A 23,515-nucleotide genomic window follows, 5' to 3' on the forward strand; every position below is an offset into this window, starting at 1 on the left:
TTAAAAGGTACCAAGTATGACTATAAAATACTGGAATTAATGTCTTTGGGCAAAAGCTCCAGAATTAGCATTTTCAAATGACTGCTATCTTTCAAAGTAGGCAGTAAACTTATTTATGTGCTACTGTCACTAGTTCACCACATCTCTGAACTTCTTCTTTGGGAAGCACTTTTAAGAGCCTTTTTTATGGGGAATACTGGGGATTGAAGTCAGGGGCAAAGGCAATTGACCACTGAGCCACATCCCCAGTCCTATTTTGTATTTTATTTAGAGACAAGATCTCACTGAGTTGCTTAGTGCCTTGCTTTTGCTGAGGCTAGTTTTGAACTTGAGATCCTCCTGCCTCAGCTTCCCAAGCCTCTGGGATTACAGGCATGCACCACTATGCCTGGCTTAAGAGCCATTTTTGAACCATGTCAGAAAATCAGTGCCCTTTCTTCTGGTACATATTATCAGTAGTTAATTCACCAGATTAGCTCTGGGAGGCTGTTTTGAAAGATGAAATGCATCCTCAATGAATAAGCATCTGCCACAATGAGGTGATTTAGATAAATATACTACAGGTTCTAGAGGATATACCTAAAGAAACATGATCTACATGTTTTGGATCATCCCTGCAGCATGAGAATTAATGTCATAGCCCACAATGTCATCATCTGGAAAAGCAATACTCATTAGTATGTATCAGTTCTAACACAATGCAAAATACTGCCAGCAGCATTTCCAGAGTCATATTTTATGAAAATTTAAAGTTATCTGAGTTTGGGTGAATTAAAGCTAAGTGGGGATCAGCAGGGCGTGGGGGGGGGTCTTCATGAAAAGGAGGACTCTGCCTCCCCCACCAGAATGTAAACTCCATGAGAATAGGGACATTGCCTGTCTTCCTCCATGGTGAATTCCCAGGGCCTAAAACAGTGTTTGGCACATAGAAATACATTCAAAATATATTTGTTGACTGTTAGAATAAAGAAGTTAGAATTTGAACTAGGTCTTAAAGATAAATAAGATATGTAGAGGGCTGGGGTTATAGCTCAGCAGTAGAGCACTCGCTTAGCACATGCAAGGCTCTGGGTTCGATCCTCAGCACCAGCACCATGTAAAAATAAATAAAATAAAGGTATTGTGTCCAACTACAACTAAAAAATAAATATTTAAAAGATACGCAAATGGCAAGAAACGGCAAGACAGTATGTATTTTAAGTATAAATGGTAAGAAAGGGTCAGGTGGGGGAGTGCCTTAAAAGACAGACTAACACTAACAAAACAAAAGTAAAGTTTCTGAGGGACAAGATGAAGAGTAGAATTTTCTAAACTTTGGTTGGATTATGTGAGAATTTAATGGGAAAACAGAAGGCAGGAAGACCTATTATTGAAGTACTCTAGGATACTCCAGGACAATTTGAAGATGTAATAAGAAAAGAGGAAGTAAATATCTGATTTCACCAAAGAGGGTTGAAAATATTAGAAACCCCTTGGGATAAAAGACTGCAATATAAAATAAATAGTGCTGTCTGTAACCAAGATGATAATGGACATAGAAATACAAATGATGTTTTATTACCCTTAACAGAGCATTCCTTCCATCTGGTGGCAGTTGTTTTAATTGCAAGCCAAAATCCTAGAGGCAAACCAATTTTCTGGAATAGGATCAGATTACTAGGCAGATTTGTATGACAAATTTTAACAGTGCCTCCTACTAGGGGGAGGTTAACAGAAAATAATGTGAGGCTATTAATTATTGAGTGAAAGGCCCAATACATCCTAACTATGATGTAGAAGGAGTCCTAGACTTAAATAAATCTATAGTAGATATACACTGTCACATTATAGCCAAGGTAAATTATATGATATCGCTAAGCCCTACTTTCCATATATGCTAAATTATGTTTGAGGCCAGCCTGGGAAACTTGGTCTGACCCATCTTAAAAAAAAAAGAAAGAAATGAACAACAAATTCATATTAACGATGAACTTGATTGTAATGGAAATAAACTAACCACACTGTAGTGGTAGAAAAGAGAAAAAAGGGAAGCTTTATTTTTAATTTTTTATGGATGAATTATAATTTTATATAATAGCAGGCTTCATTGTAAAATATTTGCACATGCATATAGCATAACTTGGTTAACTTCATTTCCTAGTTCTTCCCCTTTCTTTCCTCTCCTCCCTTTCTTTTTTTTTTTTTTTAAAGAGAGAGTGAGAGAGAGAGAGAGAGAGAGAGAATTTTTAATATTTATTTTTTAGTTCTCGGCGGACACAACATCTTTGTTGGTATGTGGTGCTGAGGATCGAACCCGGGCCGCACGCATGCCAGGCGAGCGCGCTACCGCTTGAGCCACATCCCCAGCCCCCTCTCCTCCCTTTCTTAATCCCCACCTTCTGCCTACTGGTCTCCCTTCTATTTTCATGAAATCCCTTTCTTTCCTCCTTTTCTTTCTGGCTTCTATATATGAGAGAAAACAAACAACCCTCGACTTTCTGAGTCTGGCTTATTTCACTTAGCATAATGTTCTCCAGTTCTATCCAGTTTTCTGCAAATGACATAATTCCATTTTTCTTTTTGCTGAGAAAAACTCCATTGTGTATATTTACCACATTTTCTTTATCCACTCATCTGCTGACAAGCACCGGGGCTGATTCTATAACTTGGCTATTGTGAATTGTGCTGCTATGAACACTGTGTGACTGTATCACTATAGTATGCTGATCTTAGTTCTTTTGGATAAATACCAAGGAGTAGAATAAGTGGGTCTTTTTTTTTTTTTAAAGAGAGAGTGAGAGAGGAGAGAGAATTTTTAATATTTATTTTTTAGTTCTCAGCGGACACAACATCTTTGTTGGTATGTGGTGCTGAGGATCGAACCCGGGCCGCACTCATGCCAGGCGAGCGCGCTACCACTTGAGCCACATCCCCAGCCCCGAATAAGTGGGTCTTATACTGGGTCCATTCTCAGTCTATTGAGGAATCTCCATACAGATTTTCAAAGTGGTTGTACTAATTTACAATCCCACTAACAATGTGTAAATGTTCAAAAAAGAAACTATTTTCTAAATAGTATTTTGATATACATATTTTAAGGCTAAAAAGAAATGCACCAACATGCATGACAACATGGAGAACCCAGAGGACATTATGTCAAGTGAAAAAAAATCAGATACAGGTAAAAAAAATACTGCAGGATCTCACTTATATGTAGAACCTAAAAATGCAGAGAGTAGAATGGTGGTTCCTAGGGGATGGAGGTCAGGTGGGCTGGGGAGATGCTGTTTAAAAGGTGAGAAACTGCTGGGTGTAGTGCACATGCCTGTAATCCCAGCAACTCAGGAGGCTGAGACAGGAGGATTGCAAGTTTGAGGCCAGCTGGAGAAAATTAGTGAGATCTTGTCTCAAAATAAAAAGCAAAAAAAGGATGGAGGTAGGGGAGGAGAAGGGTGGTGGGGAGAGGGAGACTATCTAGAATGAACTCTGTGGTTCTGGTATCAAACGTATTAGTATGAACTGAATTCATACACTGATTCATATTGGTACTTTTGATTCTGGTCCAACATATATGCATATGTGCGCGCGCGCGCGCACACACACACACACACACACACACACACACACACACATATATATATATATACACACAGATATAAATAGTTTTTTTTTTGTTTCTATGTATTTCCTAGTTCTGTTCACTGAGAAGGCATAAAACCAAGTTTAGCTCAGTAGTAATGAATATAGCTAGCACTGAAATTTAACTTTCTAAATACTATTTGCAAATAAAAGAACCAGTGTTCCCTGAAGAAAAGTCTGAATCCAGGGCTGGGGCAGGAAAAATACAAGATGAACCTGGAATAGTATGTAGAACCAGAAAACAAAGACATCTTCAAAAATTATGAGGCTATGCTGGAAGGACCACAGTGCTCCCAATGGTCAAATATGAGTCAATTTGAGTAACAAAACAAATGATGAGAATGAAATTTAATTCATAGAATAAAATAGTTGATTTAGCAGCAGAATCATATTTTCAAATAACATTTTACAAAGCAAAGTTGAGGGATCTTGAAACCTTCCAAAACATTATTTGAATCAAGTTATCAAACTTAACATCAACAGTAAGGAGACATATTGACAACATGTGTCTCGTAATAAAATGTAATAACAAGGTCATAATATGACTTTTGTAGTTTTTTAAAAATTTTTTCTTTAGCTGTCAATGGACTTTATTTATATATGGTGCTGAGAATTAAACCCAATGCCTCACACATGCTAGACAAGCGCTCTACCACTGAGCCACAACCCCAGCCCAACTTCTGTAGAGGTTATACCAAAAATGTATAACCTGAATTTAATAATAAGCAGATGTTAAACAAGTCCAAGTAGAGAGACAGCCTACAAACTAAATTAAATGGCTGGTACTTTTCAAAAATGTTAAAATCATAAAGACAAAACAGGAACTGCAATAAATTACAGAAGCTTAAGGAGACATTATAGCTTAAATGAAAGGGTGATCCTGAAAAGAAATAGACTACAAAAATGACATTAATGGAAACTGATTACAGTATATAGACTTGCTAATAATTATGTGCTAATTAAGTCAAATTATTGATTTTGATAACTGTTGGGGGTTTGTCTAAAGCAATAACAGTTGACAAAGCTGGGCAGAATACATGAGTATCTTGTTTTGCAACTTTTTAAGAGTTGAAAATTATTTTTAAAAAAGGTAAAAAAATCAAAATCCTATTGCATAGAACACAGAACAGGGCATCAAATTCTGGTCTATATAAATGACAATTATTTGCTTACTTTAACTGTTTCATCTTCATGCATGCCAAGTTTGTTATGCATAAAATAAGTGACTTAAACTAAATTCATTGATTCTATATTCTGAGGAACCTTTAAGACAGGACAGGGGAGCTGAATAAGGAATTGTCCTGGCCCTACCTCCTTCATTCAATGTAGTCCTGCTTCAGTCTGCTTTATGTGTGTAATTTCACATGAGGATTCTGCTATTAAAGAGAGTAGTTTGAAATACTACTCAGCATAAAAGGGAACTAACTATTAATACATGAAGCTCAAAAACATACTAAGTAAAACAGGCCAGCACAAAAATATACAAATATTCCATTTATATCAAGCCCCAGAGGCAAAACTAGTGTGCATAATATTATTAATATTATTAGATATTATATTTTACATCTGTATCTACAGGTTCTATATCACACATATTAATATGTATGGTATAGTAATATAAGTCAGTTTACTTGTTGGGGGAGGGATAGGACACTGGGAGAGAGCACATGAGAACTTTTGGGGGAAATGGGAATGTCTTTTTTTATTGGGGTAATAGTTGCATGGATGTATACATTTGTCAAAACTATATACATTTAATGGGTAAACTTTATTATACTTAATTTGCCAATAAAAATAATTTAAAAAATTAATTTCAAATCTCTTACATCTAATGGAATATCTTGTTTTGGATTCATTAAATAGACAACCTTTGCTTCACTGTGTACAAATTTTAGTATCAGAAAAGCAAAAGAAACATAAAAATGGGGGAATAAAACCATGACTAAGCTAAGCCCATGCTGGATTAAACAATTATTAAATTACAAATACTTTATCACATACCTTATAGAAGAAATACTGTACAAGATGTGCTATTCTCACATAGTATAGATGTCCGTGAGCCAATAATAGTTTCTTTAAATGTTTAAACTTGGGTACAGAATAATCACTGTTCCGGGCTGCTTGGCGGCCTTCTTTGCCTTTAATACCTAAAAAGAGAATATATAGTATGAGTATTTTATAGAATAAGCAATCCTGTGATCTATTTTCACATTTTCTAATTGTTGAAATGTTATAGATCAATTGTATAGTTTATCTTTGCTTTTTTAACTAAAAAGGGCTTTCTTTAACTGTGATACTGAGAGTTACCAAATAAAATTATCACTAAATTTAATTGGAAACTATCAATTTGTAATACAGCATGAAACAAAAAGAATCATTATTTCAATTTTTGCAAGGCCAAAAATTATCTGAAAGAAAAAAGTCCACCTGAAAATTATTTTTAAGGCACTCAATAAGTGCTTGATTATGCATGACATTAAACTAGGTGCTATATATTAAGGCAACTCAAAGACCTGGATTTTATGGTGTGGTTTAGATGCTCAATTAGAAGATAAAATTCTTCATGAAATACTGACAAGCTACCAAAGAAGTCTATAAAACCTCAAGAACTTTTAGATAGGCTGGGGATATAGTGCACTTGGTAGAGTGCTTGCCTTGCATGCACAAGGCCCTGGGTTTAATCCCCAGTATCACCAAAAAAAAAAAAAAAAAAAAAAAAAAAAAAAGTGGACACAACATCTTTATTTTATTTTTTTATTTTTATGTGGTGCTGAGGATCAAACCCAGTGCCCCGCACATGCCAGGCGAGCACGCTACCGCTTGAGCCACATCCCCAGCCTCTTTAGACAATTTCTATATTGGATAATCAATGAACAGAACTTAAGAGTTCCATACTAAGCATGTCTACTTCCAAATGGGAAGAATTTGGGAAACTAAACTGCGGTACAGCAATTCCTAAGATATTAATTACACATATACCTCAAACCTGTTGCCAAAAAATAAAAAAGGCCAGGGTGTTAGGTGCATTGCCTAAGAGCAAGCTGACAAGGAAAAAAATGGTACAGGTGGGTAGAAAAGCTGTTGTTACATGTCGACATATAAATTCAACACTATTCAACACTATAACCCAAACCACCCATAAATACTACTATACAAAATATGAGCCAAACAATGATAATTTCTTAGCCTCCAAAAGTCAATAATCTCAGAAGATATAGTGCAGCAACACAAATGAGCAGTCTTGTCAGGGGCAGGAAATCAATAAAATTTCATGCATGCTGTCAAAATGAGAGCTAAACAATCAATTGTATTGCCAGTAAGTTTGGGAAATTCAATTTACTTGGCTAATATAAAAAATATCCTCTAACTTTGTTTTGCCACCTTCCCACAAGAGGTGGGACCTTGATCAGATGAGGCCCTTCATTCTATTAATGATTATCATTCTCAAATTCAAGATGAATAACTAAAATAATCTTTCTAGAATGTAAGAAAATTGTACCTAAAAGCAATACTGATACCATCTCATTAGATGTTTCTTACCTATGCCCACATGGGATTCCAAGATCATGCTAACATCATTGGCACCATCACCAATTGACAGTGTTATTGGGCTGCCTTTTAAATTCTTCACCATTCTGACAATCTAAGCAATTTCAAAAGAGACATAGAAAAGATCAAAGCAGAATGTTAGAATGGAATATATTAGGGGTTTTATGCTTAATTCACACTTGCAAATGGAGGCTTTGCTAACAGAAAGGTTGTGTGTGTGTGTGTGTGTGTGTGCAGGTGCGCAGGCCTGCGCATGCGCACACACATACATATGCAAACACACACATTTTGAATTCCAACATGCAGAACATAATGATTCAAAACGTAACACTGGCACCCACCTGATTTTTGGTTCTGTGCATACATGGACTCTCAGAAACTTTTGCCTTCTATGCAGATTAGAGGTAAACGTGTTTCCCTCTTTTACCATTATTCTTATGTCTTTTCAGATCATTAGGTCAGAAAGCTAATTTAGAGTAATTTATATAGGGCCAGCAGAACAAAAGTGGAAAGTCAGAGAACAATGTTATGGTTATGTCTTACTCTCTCCTTCCTGGTGACACTCCTATCTCCCCTAGTAGCATCCTAACACTTATTCCCAGGAATTTGTATAAAATTCTTGTACCCATCTAGCTGCCAACTAAACTTCACTAAAATCTTCCACTGGTTTGGCCTTTCCCTATAGGTAGTTACATTTTAAAAGGGGCATCTTAAAGGAGGTAAGATTTGCAGAAAGGTGCCCAAGATATACAGTACAGTCTGTCACTATTCCCTGTGTATATCTTCTAGCTGTGAAAATAATACCGTGTAGCTCAGTGTCACTTTCATGGATGGTGCTAAATAAAATGTTCATCCCTGGTGTTAAAACACTTCTGCTCTGGGCTGCTCCAAAACCTTCTCCTGCTGTTACTTGTGGAAAGTGTACTGGGTAAGTAGCTGCCCTACCTCTCTAGGTTTTAATCTCTACTCATTAAGTCAATTCACAAAACTCCTCGGAAGTTAGCAGCCTTAAAAATGCTTAAATAATTCCGTAACTAAAAAATGCTTTACAAAAATCCTTTATTCACAATTGTACTGACTAGCTAACATAAATAAAACCCATTTCAACATAACTGACATGATTATAAATAATTTATATGAGGCTAAGACACCCCACAGTCTTTTAAAGAAGATCCAGTCAGGTTTTAGTAGTATTGAATAGCACAACCTGCCCCACCCATATACTCAACTCCATTTAACACAAAAATTATGTTACCTAAAACGCCAACTTTCTCCTAACCCCTTGCCTCACTATGGTTCTTCTTAAAAACTTTTTGAAAGACTATTAGAAATAATCTGTAAGTAAAAGTGTCAAGGACAAACTTTTCAAAACCCAAACTAAGTTTATTTTTGATGGGATACAATAATGGTTAACTCATTGTACCTTTTACACTATGCACAGCAATGATTTGCACCTCAGGGATTAAAAACTGCAGCCAGGGAAGGTCTCCAAAAGGGCAATAAAATTATAAAGGATCACAGTCTTTGCATGAGAATATAGATTAGATTAAAAGACTAAAATCTGTCTTCATGGAAAGATAAAAGGATATGTGGTCATGAACTATAAAATCGGGGAGGATTTAGTTAAGTACACAGAGTTTTTCACTGATTCCCAGGTCACCCAGATTAAGAGATTCTCTTCAAATCTCTATGATAGCTTTCACAAAAAAAAAAAAAATAATTTCACCAAAAATCTATTTATCCATCAACTATAACTGCATGTAATAATACATTTTTCAAAGCAATAAACTATGATCCAAAAAAGATACAAGGCCTGGTCACATACCTTAAGAAGAATTTATTTAAGAAGTAGAGATCTGTTCATGAATATAAGTACTAGGCAACCAGATAAATAAAACTTAAATAATGAAATATACTATCTGTGCAAGAATACATGACATTGTCATTAAAGTTGTTCACATAAGAAGGCCTATCATATCAGAATGGAGAGGACCCTATATGCCAAAATGATTGAGTACTGTTTTACAGAGTGGTTTAAATCATGAAGTATTAATAAGATTTACATGGATGGGAAGAAGGAAGCATTGCAGAGTAAAGGAATGTCATACCCAAAGGCAAACAGCCAGGTAAGTATAGTATATGCCCAGAAAATTGATCTGGTATGACCAGATAGATCAATGAGTTTTCATATAGAGAATATGGACAGATGTATATGGAGCCAGATCAACTGGGAGTGATATGAAAGTAGCAGCAGGGTACAGGAGGAAGTGAAGGAAAGAAAGACTATGGGCAAAGAGAGATGTTAGGTGACTAGTCATGGGTAGAGTTTAACGGGCTATTAAAGGTCTGGCCTTGGAAGGTTATGGAAAGGAAGGAATAGAAGGAATAGAGAATGTATTAGAAAATGAAAATTTGGTAACTGACACCACATGAAAGAGTAAAGCCTGGGCTGGGGATATGGCTCAAGCGGTAATGCGCTCGCCTGGCATGTGTGCGGCCCGGGTTCGATCCTCAGTACCACATACAAACAAAGATGTTGTGTCTGCCAAAAAAACTAAAAAATAAATATTAAAAAAATTCTCTCTCTCTCACTCTTAAAAAAAAGAAGAGTAAATCCTGAGAGAAATTAACACAGATTTCAAGGTTCTGAGTCTAGAAACCGGGAAGAACAATGAACTTAGTCACAGAAATAAAAGATGCTGAAGTTGGAGAAGATAATGCTAAGTGAAGTTAGCCAATCCCAATAAACCAAATGCTGAATGTTTTCTCTGACATAAGGAGGCTGATTCACAGTGGGGTTGGGAGGGGGAGCATTAGATGAACTCCAGATAGGGCAAATGGGAGAGAAGAGAAGGAAGGGGGCATGGGGGTAGGAAAGACTGTGGAATGAGATGAACATTGTTACCCTAAGTACATGTATGAAGACACAAATGGTGTGACTCTACTTTGTGTACAACTAGAGATATGAAAAATTGTGCTCTATATGTGTAATAAGAAATGTAATGCATTCTGCTGTCATATATAACAAATTAGAATAAAAAATAAAAATAAAAAAAGAAATAAAATATGCCAAGAAAATTGATGATTGGGCTGTAGAGAATTCTAAGAGTGAAAAAGATACATCTCCAAGAAGATGGGTTTGGTAAGCAGATGGAAGAAATAAAGTAGAATCCCAAAGGTCTGGACTACAGACATAAAAAGTGTCTGAAAAAAGAGGATGATAGGAGTATAGAGAGAAAGATTGCAGGAAGAAGGTGAAAGCAAAAGAGACCAGTGAGGACACAAAATCAAATAGTCTATGTGTAAACTTTTGAGGGTTTGAACTAGGCTGTCAGTAAATGGTTTCAAAAGATGTCATGAAAAGTAGAACTAAGACAAAAAGCAGGTAGAATCAACAGAACATGGCATCTATATAGAGGGAGAAGATAAGATCAAAGGTAGTTTTGAGACTTAGGGAGCAAAAGAAAAATGGCACTGGTAACAGGAAAGGTAAAAAACAAACTGGTCTGAAGAAGAATATCATAAGATCTGTCTTAGAAGCTAGAATTTAATGTGATGGTAGGAAATCCATATGGGGCTGTCTAGCAGACAGCTAGAAATAGATTAAAATCAAGAAAAAGTCAGGGCCAGCAAAACGTCAAGGGGAGTCAGAGAAGTGCTAATCCAGAAAAAGAGTTCATAAAGTAAAAAGCAGAGGAGAATTTATTAGAAGCAACTGATAATCAGGGAGAATATAGACAATAAAGCAAACTACAAAGGAAACTAGATGTCCAAAGAGGGAAGAAAATGTCAGGACTATGGACCATCACAGAAATCAGGGAAGGAGAATTTTGAGGAGGATATAATTGATAGTATCATATGCAGTAAAGAAATGAAGAAGAGAATGAACACAGCACATGAAATTGGGTCAGGTTTGCCAGCAAGCAAATCAGTAAAGTATTAAAAGCAGAAGAACCTGGGAGCATGCCTGTGATCTCAACAGCTAGGAAGGCTGAAGCAGGAAGATCCCAAGTTTAAAGCCAGCCTCAGTAACTCAGTGAGGCCCTAAGCAACTCAGTGAGACCGTCTCAAAATAAAAAAAATAAAAATTAAAAATTAAAAAATTAAAAAAAAAAGACTGGGGATATGGTTCAGTGGTTGAGTGCCCCTGGTACCAAAAAAGAGCAAAAGAAACAGGATGCATGAGGCTAATGTCATAGGGGAGAGCAAGGAGCAGTAGAATGGAGGCAACATAGAAACCCAGCAAAGTTTAAATCAATTTTGGGGAAAGAATCTTTCTTGATTTTGACCCCAAAAGGAAAAAGTTAAGGTTGAAAAAATTAGATGATAACAGTGAAATGATTTAAAAGTAAATTTCTAATTAATTTGTTTAATTAGAAGCAAATTAAAAGTAGATCAAACATTTGCACATATGTGTATAGAGAAACCCAGAATAGAATATTAATATCCACAGTTACCTGGGCTTTCTGTAATGGTGCCATCCGGCAGCAAAGCACTGCAGTGCACTTCATACAAATTTGTAGGAAAATGCTTTTGTAATTATTTGAACTAGAGTCCTGACTAGAATTTAGTATGAGTGACAATGTGGAGCCATCGATGATTAATCCATATTCTTGATGTTCTGTCCATGCTCTGGAAAAGAAAAACAATGTTGTTTTTGAAATTATCATACCTTTGCATTTAGGGTACTGATTTTTTAACTATAGAAGATGAGTCATCACTCTGGTTACTTGACGTATTCATTCCAAAGAAACAATTGCCTCTAATAATAGCACAACAGTGACTTTAAGTAACACCTCAGAGACCTAAGTTGCTCATATAATTGACTATAAGTTCTAAAAAGTACAAAATAAAGGAGGTTTCACAATCTGCCTCTGTTTAAGAAATTCAAGATAAATTTTGGGAATTATAGATGAATTGAACAAGTATAAAATAACATTAGTTATGACATGAATACAAATTATCAGTGAATTCGAAACTCATTAAAGACTGAGAAAAAACAAAATGGCTTTGGGGTAAAGAAATCATAAAAGACTTCTCTCTAATATCTTTATCTGAATGACAAAACCTATGCATAAAACATGGCTTCTCAAATATGACAGAGCATCTAAAAGACATGGTTCTCATTAAAGAATGTAATAATATAAAATATTTCTTAAATAAGTATCATGTTTTACTACCAGTGGTTCTCAATCCTAGCCTTCCCATTAGAATCATTTGTGTGACTTTAAAAAGTTGCCCAAACCTGAGGCCCATTCTTAGACCAAATAAATGAGAATATTTTGGTTGGGGCTTGATTATGTTTTAAAAGCTCCCTAGTTTGCTCTCATGTATGGCCAGGACTAAGAGGTATTCTAAGTGCCAGGAAAAACAAATGTAACAAGGTGTCAAGTTTTTAAGAAAACAAATGGGGGCTGGGTTTGGTGGTGCATACATATAGCTACATGGGAGGCTGCAGCAGGAGGATTTAAGTTTGATGCCAGCCTCAGCAACTTAGCAAGATCCTGTCCCAAAATGAAAAATAAAAAGGGCTCGGGATGTGGCTCAGTAGTAAAGCATCCGTGGGTTCCAGAAAGAAAGAAAGGAAGAAAGGAAAAAAAGAAAACTACATGGGGGAAATTTACAACGGAGAAAATCCTACCAATCAGACTTTTTTTTTTTTTTCTTACAATACAGGAACAAAACAGTGGTTATTCAGTTTTTGCTCAGGGAATTGGGTGCCCTTTGAGAATCACTACAGTAGAAGCAGTTGATACAGCAAGATCTCAGTTATAGATTTCATTGTCTAATGCTACTCAAAAAGCTTAATGTACAAAGGAAATCATCTGGGAATCCTGTTAAAACACAGATTCTGATTTAGTGGGCTGAGGTCTGAAATTTGCATTTCTAACAAGTTTCCTGGTGACAACAGAGCTTCTTTTCTATGGACCTTACTTTGAGTAGTGAAAGCCAAATACACCCCATCATTCCCTTTCCATATTTCTTCACTGTATACTGCTAACACTATATTTGTACTTATCTCTATCTGGCTTTATAATACTGTAAATATAATTTAAACAGACATCAACCATGTGCTCTTTGCTTACTTAATAAGAGCTGTCTTACTGGGCAGAAAACAGCAACTCAATCATCAAGGAATATTTGTAAACACCAAGTATAAGTATGCTATCTGGAGGAATAAAGAATTACTGGCTAGTCTTTCCTTGGAGAATAGAAAATCTCCTTGGGAGTGACAGAAGCATACATGGGAGAACATATATAATTAGATAATAAACAGTCAATGCCCAATCCTTGGGAAAATAAATACACACAGGAAAGAATAGTGGGTTCTTTGTGAAGTATGATATTTAAATTGTAACTTGAAGGCAGGGAAGAAAGAGTTGAAGGGAGAAAATGTAAGTTGGGATGCACTGGGAAAGTGAATTAAAGGTCTCTTGAGGGCTTTGGTGTGAACTGAATTAAGCAATGGAGAACAACTAAAAGGTTTCAAAGTAGGATTATGATGTGTACTATGGTTTACTTAAAGACCACTCATCTGGTAGAGGAGATTAAGAGATTCCAAGTGTAAAGTGCCAGTCCTCTGATGTGGAGCACTAGTGGTGATGATTGGAATCTGAATAAGGCTTGGGAGCTGATGTGAACTGATGTGGTCTTGAATATGCTATCCTTCTGCCTCAGCTTCCTAAATCCCTGGGATTACAGGTGTGTGCCACCAAGCATTTCTGTGAACTGGAAAGGGCAAAGGAGCAAAGGTAATTTTGGATCTAAATGAAGCCTATGTAACTAGGAGCAAGACCATGCCAAACCCCAAACAGATAACCAGAAAGAGGGAATAAGCTAAAATGGTGATGATTTGTTAATTTTTCCATAATGCCTGACTTTTACAAAAGCACCACAGAGCTGGCATGGTGGCACTTGCATATAATACCAATGTTTCAGAGCCTGAGGCAGGAGGATCTCAAATTCAGCCTACCCTCATCAATTTAGCAAGACCATGTTTCAAAAATTTAAAAAAAAAAAAAAGGACTGAGGATATCTCAGCAGTAAAGTGCCCTGGGTTTGACTGCCAGTATAAAACACCCCCCACCAAAAAAAAGTACCAAATAGTTGCTGAACAGAGATATGGACTAACTATGTCCTTTCAAAATTCATATATTGAAACCTTATCCTCAAAGTAATGGTATTTGGAGATGGGGGGTCTTTGAAAGGTGATTAGGTTTAGACAAAGTCATGACCTATGGTAGGGCCTTCATAATGGCATTAGTGCCTGTTATGGATTGAATTGTGTCAGCAAAATTCTTATGTTGAAGCCTAACTCCAAATGTGATAGCATGAGAAGATGGGGCTTATAAGATATAACTGGGTTCATGTGAATTTATGAGAGTGAGGATTCCATGATGGTATTACAAAGAAGAGACACAGTGGATGCAAGGAGAAGGAAGGCATCTGCAAGCCAGGAAGACTACCCTCACCAAAACCCAACCATTCTGAAGTACTCTGGTCTTGGTCTTTCAGTCTCTAGAACTGTGAGAAACAAATTTCTGTTGTTTAAGCCACCTAGTCTATGGATTGCTATGGCAGTCCAGGCAAAATAAGACAAATGGACAAATAAAATACATGTAATTTGGACTGACTTTATTTTACTTTTTGGTTAACTAGAAATTGAACCAAGGGGAGCTTAACCCTTGAGCCACATCCTAGCCCTTTTTATTTTTTGAGACAGGGTCTTGCTGTGTTTGCTTAGAGCCTTGCTAAATTGCTGAGGCTGATCCTCTTGCCTCAGTCTCCTGAGTTGCTGGGATTGTAGGCATGCACCATAGCACCTGGCTTTGGAATGACTTTGTAAGTACCATTTGGTTAAAGAAAGGAAACATTTCTCAGAGGTAATTTAATAAAAAGTATTTTTAATCTCACCTAAGTAACAGAAGAAAAACAGTTGTTTTACTATTATCCATAGCCTTAAAATATGGCCCATTAATTTTTAAGTTTGGTTAAACATGAAAGATGAGGACAGAAATATAGTATTGATGTTAAAAGCATGGGCTCTGGAGCTAGACAGACTTGCTCAATCCCTCATTAGTGGTATGATCATAAGCAAATCAGTTCATATTGCTGAGCCCATTTCCCTATCCATAAAATGAAGAAAACAAGATTTCCTAACTGGGTTGTTAATGAAGATTAAATGAAAACAATCATACAAAGCACTTAATATTGTTCCTAGAATATGAAGTGTGCTCAAGAAATGGAAAATAATATTGTCTAAGGTACTCTGCAGTTAGTGCAGGTGATCTGGTAGCACTCCAGAAAAGGAATTAAGTTTACTTATGGTCAAGATAAAGTCAAGTCATTAGGTTAGATGAGGACAAAACTAGGTCAATATGAAGTATAGATGATATATTCCTGAGCATTGAATTACTGTCGATCATTGGCTTGCCCTGAGGTTCTATAAGTTCTTTGTATGTAATTAGTTGAAAGCAGACTCAAAGCATCCATGTTAATAAGTATTTGGGGGGCTGGGAATGTGGCTCAGGCGGTAGCGCGCTCGTCTGGCATGCGTGCGGCCCGGGTTCGATCCTCAGCACCACATACCAACAAAGATGTTGTGTCTGCCAAGAACTAAGAAATAAATATTAAAAAAAATTCTCTCTCTCTCTCTCTCTCTCTCTCTCTCTCTCTCTCTCTCTCCTCTCTCACTCTCTCTTTAAAAAAAAAAAAAAAAAAATAAGTATTTGGTTCCCTCTGGAATACTGGGACATAAGAGTCCACATCAGAAATAGCTCTGGGACCTCAAAATGCATTGAAACTGTAATAGAGATTGATTTTATTACATACCCAGACCCTGAGAATTTAGAAGTTTAACTATTTTTAACATTTCTAAAAAATTAAAAACAGAACTGCCATATGATCCAGTAATACCACTACTGGGTATGTATACAAAAGAAATTAAATCAGTATGTATAACAAAGAGACATTTGCACTTATTCATTGCAACACTATTCCTAACAGCCAAGAAATGGAAACATCTAAGTGTCTTCTAACTGATGAAAGAACAAAGAAACTGGGAGACATATATGACATGGAATACTACTATAAAGAATGGAATCCTGTCATTTGTTTCAACATGAATGGAACTGAGATCGTTATGTTAAGTGAAAAATAACAAATAAGTGAAATAAGCCAAGAACAGAAATACAAATATAGCATGATCTTGCTCATATGTGAAATCTAAAAATGCTAATCTCATTAGAAAGTAAGAGTAGACTGGTGGTTACCCGAGGCCAGGGAGATTAGGTAGTGGAAGGGATAAAAAAAGATGATCAATGGGTTCTAATACAATTAGACAGGATAAAAAAACACTGATGTGCTATTGTACAGCAGGGAGACTATTGACAACAATAATGTAGTATATATTTCAAAAAGCTATATGGATTTTGAGTTTTTACCATTAAGAAATGATGTTTCAGGAGGTATGTTTACTATCGTTTAAACATTACAGAATGTATACATGCAGAACATATGGTAAAGAAACATTATATGGTAAAGTTACTCCACTAATATGTACAATTTTATGTTTTTCATGTATTAGCTAAAAATAAATTTAATTTAAACAAGAAATCGAGGTAATTTTCTGCTGGGCATGGTGGCACTCGCCTATACTCCCAGTGGCTCAAGAGGCTGAAGCAGGAGGATCACAAGTTCAAAGCCAGCTTCAGCAAATTAGCAAGGCCCTAAATAACCCTGTCTCAAAATAAAAAAGGGCTGGGGATGTGGCTTAGTGGTTAAGTGCCCTGGGTTCAATCCCTGGTAACCCCCGCACCAATTCCCTGCAAAACAAATTGAGGTAATTTTTTAAACCTTCAGAAATGAAGTTTTCTTTTAACTTAAAAGAGAGGTGTGTAAAGTATCAAATAACCTCAAATGTGCCATTAGCTAGGCCCTCAGGGAAGGTTTTAACTTGTAAAGAAAAAAATACCTGCAAACAGAGAATGGTAAATTATAGAAAATGGAGCCTTCTGCATAAACAGTTGTTTTTTACATCTGTACCAATGTCTAAGTGTAAGAAATTGATGTACTTGCTTACTTTTTAAGGCTTCTAGTACTTTTAGGAAATTCATGCAGCAACTTCTTCCGATATTCTATCAACAATTCATGTAATCGATCTTCTTTCCTTTCACTTTCTTCAATAGTTTTTGTGGTGAGTTCTAAGAGCTCAGTGCCAGTTTGGAAAAGACGGCAGGCATAGCATGTGGATTTGGCCGTCTCCATCTTGTCACCAGTAAGCACCCAGACTTTCAGGCCAGCTGCATGCAGAGCTTCAATGGTCTCTGCAGCTTGATCTTGTAGCCTGGGAACACAAGGAAGCCTTGTTATCCTTTAAAATACCTGACAGGGATTCTACAAGAAAGCTTCCTGAAGAGAACATTCTTTACAATTCACTATAATTCTACAGTTGTGACAATTTATCACAGTTGGTTTTCTTATATACCCTTTACTCGTGAGATCATTATCTTTGGTACAGTTTTAATTATTAAAATGAATTTCAAACAATGAAGTCCAGAAAAGTTCATGCTATCTCTTGAGGTAATTAATACCTAATGGCAAAACTGAGAATCATCACTCAGAAACTCACCATATATTTGTATTCATTGTTAACCTCATTATATCTTATATATTACCATACATATATTTTTATATATGTATATATATATATGTGTGTGTGTATATATGTATGTGTGTGTGTGTGTGTGTGTATAAATAAATTCTGAAAGAAAAATTATACTTCTATGGGATTCCCTCCCGCCTTTTTCCCTTATTTTGTCTGGCTTCTGCATATGTGAGTAAACATTCAACCCTTAACTTTCTGAGTCTGGCTTATTTTGTTCAGCATGATGTCTTCTAGTTCCACCCATTTACCAGCAAATACCATAATTTCATTCTTCTTTATTGCTGAGTAAAACTCAACATTTTCTTTATCTGTTGATGGGCTCCTGGGCAGTTTCTATAATTGATTATTGTAAACTGTGCTGCTATAAACACTGATGTGCCTGTATCAATATAGTAGGCTTGCTTTAGTTCTTTTGGATAAATACTAAAGAGTGGGATAGCTGGGTAATATGGTGGTTCTATTCCATGAAAACAGAAGGGAGATCACTGAAGCAGAAGAAGAGGATTGAGGGGGAAGAAGGAGGGATGGGAAAAGGGAAAAACTCCAGAATGAAACTAACCAAATTATGCCATCCATGTATATATATATGAATATATTACAATGAATTTCACATTTAGATATATCTATAAAGCACTAATTAAAAAATTAGAAAGAAGACCAGTAGAGAAAGGGAAATAGGGGAAAGGAGGAGAAGAGGGAAAGGACAAGTACTAGGACTGAAGTGGAACAAATTATGTCCATGCATGTATGACTATGTCAAAATGAACCCTATAATTATGTATAACTATACAAACTGAATATATGTTTATAACTTTTTGTTTGGTTATATCTCATAATTTGCCTTTATAATCCTTAGAAAACTCCTAAAATATTAAGAATTTAACACTTATTCTTTCAAGAAGATCAATGCCAGAGTCCTACAATTATGTTTGGCAGAGTTCAGCCTGTATATTTAAAAGAATATTATTATTTTTTTTTTTTAAAGAGAGAGTGAGAGAGGGGAGAGAGAGAGAGAGAGAGAATTTTTAATATTTATTTTTCAGTTCTCGGCGGACACAACATCTTTTGTTGGTATGTGGTGCTGAGGATCGAACCCGGGCCGCACGCATGCCAGGCGAGCGTGCTACCGCTTGAGCCACATCCCCAGCCCAAGAATATTATTTTAAAGTAAGCAAAACTATACTCTGGTCTGTGAAACCAGGTTAGATTAAGCACTTGTGCTGTTCACTTTACGTTGGATTTTCTTTCTGTTCATCTCTGTCAAAATCTTACCCATTCTTCCAGGTACCAGCTCTACTGATGACTCTAGCATCCCTCTTTACACATAACAGTCTACTTTATAAATATCTACATAAATAAGTAGTTGGCTTAAATATCCAAAAACTTTAGTACTAACTGGTTCATTCTTCTAAGTCACATGTATTTAACTTAAAAACCATTCCTACAAACAGATCAAAATCTGGTGTAATTTTTCATACTTGTTAAAAATAAATGAATCTTTAAGCCTATTTAGACAACAAAGTTAAATCAGAGATTTCAAAACATGAATAAATTACTAATTTGGGACAGATGCCACCGTAAATGCCTGGTCATTAAAATAACAAGAGTATCATTTCTAGTTACTTGTCTTCCACTGCAGTGGCTCCAATTAAATTCATGTTTGTCTCAATATCATCAAAAACCTTTTCCATTTTTTCTTCTCTGTCTTGTAAGGCCATTTTTGCCTCTATGAGCTGTCTGTTAATTATTTCATAATCATCTGGAGTAATTTCTTTGAAGGCCACACAGAGTGTCCGGTACCCATCCTAGAAGCAAAGTAGGAGATTTATAATTATCCCCATAATAGCTGAACACACACACACACACACACACACACACACACACACAGATACAAAAGCTCTTTAAATACTCTTGCTTTGTATAAAGAGAAATTCTGACACATTTGTAGTTTAAAAAAATGAACAGAATGCAACTGAAAAAGGTAACATTGTAGGTTTTGAATAAATAAAATAGAGCTTTTAACAAAGATTCTGGAAAAGCTTATAAGGCTGCAAATTCTGATCAAATGTTACTCCAAAGATAATAGTTTATATTAAAATAAAGAAAATAATATTAAATCTGCCAATACAAAAATACACAATAAAAATAAAATTCACTTAAACATCCACTTATTTATATTTATGTGGTACTCGGGATTGAACCCAGGTACGTTCCACCACTGAGCTATATCCCCAACCCTTTTTTATTTTTATTTTAAGGCACTGATTCTTTAAATTACCAAGGCAGATCAAGCTCCCATTTTATTTTAACCTCAAGCATGTGTGAAATATTCACCAACCAGCTCTTGAATCCCTTTGCTCAGAAGTCACTCATTTGTCCTTCTCTCCCTCTTGTTAAGACCCAGAACTTAAGGTCCTCCTGCTCTGGTCTGCCCAGGAGCTGTGATCAGAAGCATGCATCACTATGCCCAGCTTAAACATCCATTTAAAAAGTAATCCCATAAACATTTCCAGCACTTCTCCATTCACTTATTGAGGGGAGGGATGTAGGCTCACCATTGCATTACGTTCCACATGGGCTTTAGTTAACTCAATTTCATGGTTTTGCACCCTGGGAAAAACTGCTGAATCTGCTCCTTTACAAAAAAGAAGGATGTCTCCTAAAACAAAGAACCAAAATACTCAGAATTTTAAGACTGGTATTGATATTTTAATAAGAGAACTGTTAAAGTGACCTCTCCCAACCAGCTGCTATGTATTCCAAACCTGCCTTTCAACACACACCCAAATGAAATTAGACATCTTAAGCTTTAGTCTGTCAGGAGAAATTTAGACCCTTATGGACACAATAAATAAGCCAGAATTTACAACATGCTACTCTGTTAAAATACATTTCTTCCCAGTGACTCATGGAGGACCACACTTGTATCAAGGAGAGGCAATAGGATTATTTTTTAAAATGTACTCAGCAATGGCCTAGAGTGCACATAGGGCATCTATGAACATGAAAAACCAAACTCAAGTTCAAACAGGCTTCAATTATGAATAAGCTATACAAAGTTAGCTTTTGAAACACTGGCTTGACAGCTTTTACTAGGAACTTGAAAATAGCTTTGTAAAATGCTTATACTGGTACAAGCAGAACTTTAGATTAGTTCATATACCTGGGAAATTCACATTTGAGCACTAAGAGACACTTAATCCTTATAAAGCAGATAGTTGAATTCAACAAATTAAAAAAGCAGAGTTCTGAGGAAAACAACCTTTGCAGGCCACTTTTCCAGACACTTCATCATATGTAGGAGAACACATATGTAGATGTGCACACATGAGAACAGTGGGTAATTCAAAAGTTAAATGTGCTTTTTGGTTTTTCCTCACACATCCAAAATGTATTTAAAAATCATATGACAAAAAATTAAAAATAAATAAAATTATAAAACAGATCCCATTGCCATACATTAAAATCAATTTAATGTCTTTGCATTCATACCACAAGTATGAGGAAAAGTGTGTCCATCCTCATTCTTACATTAATGAATTTGGAACGGATTTATTGCTAAAGTATATTACTGGGAAATAAAACAAGGATATTTAGAAAACAAACCTCCTGGGCCAAAGACACATGTGTGCACACATACACACACATCTGAGAGTGCTCCCCATGGGCCTTTCAGAATTTGAGAAGACAAATCACCATGGTGCATCTCAAAGACATTGAGGATCTGGGATGATGGTACTGGTTCCTTTGCAAAGAGCAAGCCATATTTTGTTAAAGATCCTTGAGCTCTTGAATGAATCTAGTATGCCCTTCCCAGAAATCTGACTGAATCATCTCTAAGTCACCAAATTCCAGGGAGCAACAGGGGAACTAGGAAGGTCTGGGTGATTAAAGCAGGAGCTCTTTACACTCTAGGCTTCCTGCTGTTGGTAATTCTAGACCATCTAACTACATCTGACTGCTGTCTCCAGTAAAATTACTATAGCATAACTTTATTGGTGGTGACCACCAATAATACTTTGACTACAATAATGAGTATGGTTGAAGCACCCAGGAAATATTCACAATTGAGCACTAAGAAAGTGAGTTCTCTAAACATATTCATAGTTGAGTACACTGAAGCATAAGTCATCCTTTCAGTTCCTGTCTGGATAGCCAGTTCAAAGGAATACAGTTTTATTTCCAAGAAAATGCATTTACTATCACACCAGGCATTCTGCCATTGACAATTTGACAAACTGAACATGTTTCCAAATAAACACATGAAGGCGTATTTATAAATGCCGCTGTTTTGCAAAACTTTACCTACTCCTAAGCTACTACCTACAATGCTTAAATTTTCTGAAATACTTTATCCTACAAATGGAAAAAGTCAAGTTTGAAGAGGTATACCTCCTTGAGTCTTCACAATTACACTCATACGTCGGCGGAGGGAATCAAAGTTTAAGGTGTGAAGAAGTTCATACCTTCAAAAGAATAGACATGAAAAAAGTAAAATACCTGGGCCATGCTGAGCAAAATATAACACAATAGAAACATCTAAACTTTATATACAGAGATATGAAAAAATTGAGCTCTATATGTGTAATAAGAATTGTAATGCATTCCACTGTTGTGTATTCAAAACATACAAATAAATAAATTAAAAAAGATATTTAAAAACCTTAAATGAACAGATAATTCTCCTCTTTGGATGAGGGTAGCTAGTTGTATACACAACTGGTACTTTCTTTTTTTAAATTTCTCTACATATAGAACCTGCTGTCACAGGATATCTGAGTTGGTAGGGTATTTATATCCTTTTATTATATTACTTAAAATAGTAAGGAGAGCGACTACATACGAATGGAGAACAAAAAGCAGTCCCACCAAGCCATATCTGGAAGGATCTAGAAATAGTTCTGCTCTTCTAATTATTTTACTATGTTCTATGAGTGCCTCTTAAGGGCCAGTCATTGTGCTGTGTGTTGGGGAACAGTGGTGAATCTGCGTGAGCCCACTCCCCCAAGGAGTTTACCACATTTTGAAAAAAAAATATTTTTTAATTGTAGTTGGACATAATACTTTTATTTTACTTATTTTTACGTGGTGCTGAGGATTGAAGCTAGGGCCTCACACGTGCTAGGCAAGTGCTCTACCACTGAGCCACAACTCCAGCCCGAGTTCACCACATTCTAATGCAGAAAAGGTTAAAATACAATAACTCTCCCAGTTGTCAAATAGTGAAAAAAAGGCACTTACAAAGGAGAGATAAAACTACAGAAAAAAAAAAAAAGCCATCGGAAGGAAGGTTTTCTGAAAGAGGTGCCTGAGCTGGGTTCTGCAAGAATGATATGCAGAAAGGGGACAGGGCATTCTGATAGTATAGACTAAGATCAGATACAAAGGCATAGCAAGGACTTTAAAGTTTCCCTTTGCATGGAAAACTCATTCACAGGCAAACAGCAAGAAATGAAGCAAGAAAGGCAAGCAGGAGCTGAAAACAGAACTTTGTGGGTTGGTTAAGAAGTTTGGCATTTTGTCTTAAGAGCAACAGGAAGCTAATGAAGGGTTTAAAGAGTGGAATGATATTAAGAGACTGATCAGATTTGTGTATGTATGGCTAAACTATTAATCAGATGTAAGGATACAGAAGAATTAAAATAAGAGGCAATTATCAAAAAAAAAGGATGATGGAATTTT

At 36.0% G+C, this 23,515-nt stretch overlaps 1 protein-coding gene across 7 annotated transcripts in view; it reads right to left on the minus strand.

Annotated features, from left to right (window-relative positions):
* ATP11C (ATPase phospholipid transporting 11C (ATP11C blood group)) overlaps nucleotides 1-23,515 on the minus strand; it is a 189,413-nt gene that overhangs the window by 31,451 nt on the left and 134,447 nt on the right. For all 7 annotated transcript variants that reach the window (XR_014020068.1, XM_081277597.1, XM_081277595.1 and 4 more), the window contains 7 exons: nucleotides 22,226-22,299; nucleotides 20,389-20,492; nucleotides 19,457-19,638; nucleotides 17,249-17,512; nucleotides 11,625-11,799; nucleotides 7,159-7,261; nucleotides 5,620-5,765 (listed from right to left, as the gene is read on the minus strand). Coding sequence is in view for 6 of the 7 variants with exons in the window: in XM_081277597.1 (XP_081133723.1) it covers nucleotides 5,620-5,765; nucleotides 7,159-7,261; nucleotides 11,625-11,799; nucleotides 17,249-17,512; nucleotides 19,457-19,638; nucleotides 20,389-20,492; nucleotides 22,226-22,299 (1,048 nt within the window). In the remaining variant the exon portion in view is untranslated. The remainder of the gene's footprint in view (nucleotides 1-5,619; nucleotides 5,766-7,158; nucleotides 7,262-11,624; nucleotides 11,800-17,248; nucleotides 17,513-19,456; nucleotides 19,639-20,388; nucleotides 20,493-22,225; nucleotides 22,300-23,515) is intronic.

This window comes from Spermophilus citellus (assembly GCF_964194105.1).
Source record: "Spermophilus citellus genome assembly, chromosome: X".
Taxonomy (NCBI): Eukaryota; Metazoa; Chordata; class Mammalia; order Rodentia; family Sciuridae; genus Spermophilus; species Spermophilus citellus.